At 46.7% G+C, this 6,624-nt stretch overlaps 1 protein-coding gene across 1 annotated transcript; it reads left to right on the top strand.

Moving 5' to 3' along the window:
* Positions 1–914: 914 nt before the first annotated feature.
* On the top strand, positions 915–4,935 carry Tmed4 (transmembrane p24 trafficking protein 4). Its single transcript, XM_052199174.1, has 5 exons — positions 915–1,115; positions 1,290–1,390; positions 1,556–1,681; positions 1,862–2,008; positions 3,828–4,935. The coding sequence occupies exons 1-5, from the start codon at positions 956–958 to the stop codon at positions 3,975–3,977; spliced, it is 684 nt and encodes a 227-aa protein (XP_052055134.1). The 5' UTR covers positions 915–955; the 3' UTR covers positions 3,978–4,935.
* Positions 4,936–6,624: the final 1,689 nt, after the last annotated feature.

Here is a 6,624-nt window from a genome sequence, read left to right as displayed (position 1 = left end):
AAGAGATCTGACACCAGCTGGGCAGTGGTGGCGCACGACTGTAATCCCAGCACTTTGGGAGGCAGAGGCAGGCAGATTTCTGAGTTCGAGGCCAGCCTGGTCTATAGAGTGAACTACAGGACAACCAGGGCTACACAGAGAAACCCTGTCTTGAAAAAATCAAATCCAAAAAACCAAAAAAAAAAAAAAAAAAAAAAAAAAAAAAAAAGAAAGAAAGAAAGAAAAGAAAAGAAAAAAAAAGAGATCTGACGCCCTCTTCTGGTGTCTGAAGACAGCTACAGTGTGCTTACATATAATAAATAAATCTTAAAAAAAAAAAAAACAACTGGATAAAAGAACCTTTGTTTGAGTTGGTGGTAGCTCAGTTGGTAGAGTGCTCGGTCAGCTTGCAGGAAGCTCCAGCCTTAGCACTCAGTATCACCATACTGCTCAGTGATAACACACTGCGCAGGAGGCTGTGTAAGCTAAGCTAACTGTGAATTTATTGTGGCTCAGTAAGTCCTGCGATTGTGAAATGACAGAATGTATTCTCTTGTGTAGGGGGTGCTCAAAAGAAACGTTTATTTTACTGGGGTCTTGGGGACCAGAAGAACTCTCGCTGTCCAGGTTAACTATCTCAAGCCACCTAGCACTCACCACGGATAAGTACTCTTGCGGCGCCTTACACAGGGCGCAGGAGCAGAGCGGTGCATAACAAGGACATTCAAGTTCAAAGACAAGGGACAGAAGCCCTGGGCAGCTTCACTGCGCAGGCTTTTTCTCTCTGTAAGGCTAGTCTGCGCTAGGAGGCGCTCGGGCGCAGAGCAGTGCAAGCCTGGTGTCGGTGTTGAGTGGACCGGGCTGGTAAGGGGGAGCTGCCGGACTGCGACATTGCGCAGGCGCACGTTCCATTTTCAAGCCTGTGCGCAAACGCTGAGCCGTTCGCAAGTGTGCGCATGTGCAAGGTTGAGGCGCGATGGCAGGTGTCGGGGTCCGACCGCTGCAGGGGATGGTGCGATTTGTGCTGCTGGTGCTTACTGTGTGTGCCGCGGGTGCCCGTGGGCTCTATTTCCACATCGGCGAGACTGAGAAGCGCTGCTTCATCGAGGAAATACCCGACGAGACCATGGTCATCGGTCAGGGGGCTGAGGGTGGAGAGGCCCTTTGTTTTCGCCTGGCCCTCGGAAGCACCCCTCCTTCCCTGTCAGCTCGACCCCATCCTGGGGATGCCTTGAGGGCCCCAGGTCCCCCGCGCAGCGCCCTGGGGCCACTTGCTGAGGCTAGGTTGTGACTGTGTGTCTACCCTGCAGGCAACTATCGAACTCAGATGTGGGACAAGCAGAAAGAGGTCTTCCTGCCATCGACCCCCGGCCTGGGCATGCATGTAGAGGTGAAGGACCCGGACAGCAAGGTGAGCCCCCACCGCCTCGCTGGAAAGGCTCTAGCTGGCGTCAGCTGTCAGTTAATGTCTTTATGGGATGGAAATTACCGCTGTGGTCCTGAGAAAAAGTCCCTCGGTCCCGGGTCTCGCCTTTTGAGAGATCATTGTAAAGTTGGGGCTTGATGTATATTGCAGGTAGTACTGTCCCGGCAATACGGCTCCGAGGGCCGTTTCACGTTCACTTCCCACACTCCCGGCGACCATCAGATTTGTCTGCACTCCAACTCCACCAGGATGGCTCTCTTTGCTGGAGGCAAACTGGTAAGAGGCTCAGCTGTAGAGTTGCTCACTTGATTCCAAGGGTGATGTATTGCCGTGTTCTTTTTATTCTTTTAAATTTGCAATTTGAGAGGAGCAAGTGGGTACAGTTAGAACAGTCGGACTCCATAACAGTAACAGATGGTGGGCGGCACCCCCTCATTCAGTCCTGTTTCCTTGTAGCGTGTACACTTGGACATCCAGGTTGGGGAGCATGCCAACAACTATCCAGAGATCGCTGCTAAGGATAAGTTAACAGAGCTCCAGCTTCGTGCTCGCCAGTTGCTGGATCAGGTGGAACAGATCCAGAAGGAGCAGGACTATCAAAGGGTAAGGGACCTGCTCTTAGAAGGTATAATTGACCTTTAAACCCACTGCTGCAACGTGTCTGCTGGGGCCTTCTCTACTCGGGAATGGTGTGGGAGGGAGTTACCAGTCTACATAGGAGAGGTTTGCTTATGGATTTCTTTCTTTGCTCTCTGTATATGTCTACAGTGCCAGAGATCGAATGCTAGGCAAGCCCTCTGACACTGAGCCACACCTTCAGTCATGTGTCTGTATTATATACACATACATACATTTTATGATATTTATTGTAATATGATTATATGAGTTATATAAATACATATATATGTCCCTATGTTCTAAAAGCCTACACCACTCAATTTTTCCAGGTGGTCTTCCATCCAAGTACTAACCAGTCCTGGCCCTGCTTAGCTTCTGAGATCAGATCTCAAGTGTTCAGGATGGTGTGGCTGTAGACCACCATTAATATTTTTTTCTGTTTGTTATGAAATACATATAAAACTTAACGTTTTACCTATCTGTAAATGTGCAGAGTTGTACGTAGGTTCGTGTCCTGTTGCTACCATCACTGCCCTCTAGTTGTGTAACCTTCCCAGAGACTCTGACCCACTAATCCCTTCTCTCCCCGGCTGAGGTTTGGATGTTTCGCCTGTCATCCTGATTAGCGGTAAACACAGACTCCTCTCTGCTTCCCATGTTCTGCTGCAGTTCTACTTTTTGCCTACGGTCTTGATCACCAACTCAGCTACGTGGAATCCTTTCGTGTCTGTCTTAGTTTATTTAGCACAACGTGCCCAGGATTTATCCGCCTTGTAGTTTGTCAGAACTCCTGTTCTTTATATTTATTTTCACAGTGCTAGAAATTGGAACCTAGGTCATCACACATGCTAGATAAGGTCTCTGAACTCCGTCATGCCCTACCCCTTTAAATATTTGTCTTCTTATTAAGTGCGTGTATCTATGTATGGGTTTATGTATGTGTGTGTGCAGGTGTCCTGTGAGTTCTGATGAGGGCTTGAGTTACAGGTGGTTTCCAGCTACCTGACATGGGTGCTGAGATGTGAACTCAGGTCCTCTACAAGTATGAGCTCTTGAACACTGGGTTGTCTTTCCATCCTATAGAACTATCATTGTCCCTCCCTGTCCTTAAGACATGGTTTCTCTGCGAAGCCCTGACTGTCCTGGAACTTGCTCTGTAGTCCAGACTGGCCTGGAATTCAGAGAGTGGCCTCCCTCTGCCTCCTGAGAGCTGGAATTAAAGTCATGTACCACCACCTCTAGCTATAGAATTCTCCTTTTTTTTTTTTTTTTTTTTTTTTTTTTTTTTGAGACAGGGTTTCTCTGTATAGCCCTGGCTGTCCTGGAACTCACTCTGTAGACCAGGCTGGCCTCGAACTCAGAAATCCACCTGCCTCTGCCTCCCAAGTGCTGGGATTACAGGCATGCGCCACCACGCCCGGCTTAGAATTCTCCTTTTAAGGTTGAATAATAGTCTGTTATATGTATAGACCTCACCTTGTTTTGGATAGTTATTTCTAAACTATATGGACCAGTCCAGGGAGGACAGTGTACAATCTAGTAACACCCACTGCTTGCACGTTTTTCCATGGTCTCTTGCTGGAGAAAGCATGATCTGAGTCCTAACAGAAATGGTTGTAGAGAACATTACTTTCCTTCCTAGGTGCAGTCTCAGTGGAAGGACTAGCCTCCTCTGAATGGAATTACCAGCTTGTCCTCCAGAGGCATTTTGTCTAAAGTTGTGTGGTCACACCAATGGAGAGCCTTGTAATTCCAGGTTCTGTTTTCCTACCCATTCTAATTCTTTGTTCACTGTCCCATGCAGTATCGTGAAGAGCGCTTCCGTCTGACCAGTGAGAGCACCAATCAGAGGGTCCTGTGGTGGTCCATCGCCCAGACTGTCATCCTCATCCTCACTGGCATCTGGCAGATGCGTCACCTCAAGAGCTTCTTTGAGGCCAAGAAGCTGGTGTAGAGATTTTGCCCTATAACCTTTCCCTTTTACCTCAATTATTTGATAATTTCCCCACCCAGCCCCTCGTCACCTGGATTTTGAGGAGGAAAAATGTAAAACAATGCTGTCATTGGTACCTTGGCATTAAGCCATTCAGATCAGCTACCTTTGACCCTGGGACCCTGGTTCTCCAAGAAGCAGACCTTGGTCTAAGCCTTCAAAACCTGCCTTAGGGTTTGGGAGAAGTTGGAATTAACCCAAGATCAAGTCATTTCTTTTGCCTCTGGTGATTCTCCTGTTTTCGAAGAGATGACCAAATGCACTTCTGTTTTCCGTTTGTCTGCTTGTTCAGTAAGCAGCTGGCATGCCCATGGAGGAGGCCTAGCCTTGATGTTCCTGGGTCAGTCCTGAGTTCTCCCAATGGCTTTGTGAATGTAAATTAGGGGCATTTTGGGGCCCTGAAGGATGGAGATGTTTTTCTATATTTTAGAACTATTTTTGGATAAATTATATATTTTCCTTCCTGATTGAATTATCATCACTGCCTGTAACTAGCCAAAAACACCAGTCCAGACCTTATCCATTCTACTTATTCACAGTTTTAATAACTGCCATGCAGTGATTTTGGCAGTCTGGGGGCAGAAAGCAGATCCCAGTCAGAAGGCCAACGAGAGTTCTCTTGACTGCTTGCGAGTCCGAGCCCACAGGGTCACACTGTCAGGAAAGAGTGGCAGAGTAGCTTGGCGCCCTGCACTCTTTCCTCAAGTTTCACTTAAGCAATGATACATGTTTTGAAGGTTCGTTTTTGTTGGAACTCCGTATGCAGACTAGCCTAGCCTCAGCTCCACCATGTATGTGCATGCCTACCAAATGTGATGAAAGAGGCACGCGCCACCACACCTGACAAATCTTCAAGGGAACCAGAATTTTGTTCTTTATGCAGATTATTTTCCAATGAAATAAAACATAGTTAACTGTGTTTGATATGAAATAATAGGTTGTGGGTAGGGGTAAGGCCAAAACAAGGTGGTGGGGTGGGAGGAAAGAAGACAGCTGCCTGGACTGCTTACCTTTGTAGAAAACCTGGAGTAGGAATCCGTAGGCACTCCCGCTAAGGATTGGCCTGAATGGGTGGAGGGTGGGGATGGATGATTGCCTAACCATTCTGAGAGGTCACCCTAGTCGGCAAAGAGCTAGCAAGAGGTTGGTTTCTTGACTCCTGAATTGTCCTGAAACAGCTCTGACTGAACCTTACTCACCACTTCTCTATAAGCCTCATGTAATTAGTTGCCCATTCTCGATATTTTATTTCATATTTATTTATTTGGAATATTTATTAAATTTATTTTTCTGACTTATAGAACTAAACTCTCCCTTTGTTTTTTCATGTATGTACTCTACCATATATGCAAACATATTTTACACTTAGAGTATATGCAGTTTTTTGTTGTTGTTGTTGTTGTTGTTGTTTTTTAGTTTGTAAAGTGGAAGGCAAAAAAGTGAAAATAATCTATGTATCCCTATTTCCATTCTGGATGGCCACTTCACCACCAGAAAACTTCCTCTGGTATTTAAAATAGCTTTGTAGTTTTTTCTGGATTAGAGTTAGTATTAGAAGTTAGATGTTGGGGCTGCAGAGTTGGCTCAGTGGTTAAGGGCACTGACTGTTCTTCCAGAGGTCCTGAGTTCTACTCCCAGAAACTACATGGTGGCTCACAACCATCTGTAGTGGGATCTGACACCTTCTTGAGATGTCTGAAGTGTGTCTGAAGACAGCAAGTGTTCTTAGATAATAAAATAAATCTTTTTTAAAAAAGTAGTTAGAGATGTTAGACTTTTTTTTTTTTTCTTTTCTTGGCTTTTTGGATTTGGTTTTTCTGAGACAGGCTTTCTCTGTGTAGCCCTGGCTGTCCTGGAACTCACTCTGTAGACCAGGCTGGCCTCAAACTCAGAAATCCGCCTGCCTCTGCCTCCCAGAGTGCTGGGATTACAGGCGTGCACCACCACCGCCCGGGCGATGTTAGACTTTTTTTTGTTTTTTGAGACAGGGTAGTTATATATAGCTTTGGTTTAAACCAGGGTGGCCTTGAACTCATAGAAATCCACTTGCCTCTGCCACTAGAGAGCTGGGATTAAAGGCCTGTGCCACCATTCCAGCAAAGAGAATGCCGTGGATTGATTGTTTTTGAGACCTTCCTGAGGTAGAGTTTGTGCTGGTTGAGCAGGTTGAGAACTGCTGCTCTGGATCATCAGGATTAGCGGCTCACTACAGCCACAGGTGCCAGAGTCCAGCTTTTTGCAATTAGGCTTCTAGCGCTGCCACCATGAGTCTCCCACTTCTTTCCTTTGCTGCTGATCGAGAAGGCGGGAAGTGGTGGCCCACGCCTTTAATCCCAGCACTTGGGAGGCAGAGGCATGCCGATTTCTGAGTTCAAGGCTAGTCTGGTCTACAAAGTGAGTTCCAGGCTGGGCAGTGGTGGCGCACGCCTGTAATCCCAGCACTCTGGGAGGCAGAGGCAGGTGGATTTCTGAGTTCGAGGCCAGCCTGGTCTACAGAGAGTTCCAGGACAGCTAAGGCTACACAGAGAAACTGTCTCGAAAAAAACAAATCAAAAAAAAAAAAAAAAAAAGGATTGCAGGGCGTGTGGCAGTATTTGTGAAATAGTAG

Source organism: Apodemus sylvaticus, chromosome 11, assembly GCF_947179515.1.
Source record: "Apodemus sylvaticus chromosome 11, mApoSyl1.1, whole genome shotgun sequence".
NCBI lineage: Eukaryota > Metazoa > Chordata > Mammalia > Rodentia > Muridae > Apodemus > Apodemus sylvaticus.
The sequence above is the reverse complement of the archived record's forward strand: the minus strand, read 5'-3'. Positions and strand labels throughout refer to the sequence as shown.

What these genes read in the sequence shown, in the direction of transcription:
- Tmed4 (XM_052199174.1), top strand. Translation starts at nt 956, where the DNA reads ATGGCAGGTGTCGGGGTCCGACCGCTGCAGGGGATGGTGCGATTTGTG. An exon ending in CGACGAGACCATGGTCATCG is followed by an intron (nt 1,116 to 1,289) that starts GTCAGGGGGCTG and finishes TCTACCCTGCAG; the next exon opens with GCAACTATCGAACTCAGATG. An exon ending in TGAAGGACCCGGACAGCAAG is followed by an intron (nt 1,391 to 1,555) that starts GTGAGCCCCCAC and finishes TGTATATTGCAG; the next exon opens with GTAGTACTGTCCCGGCAATA.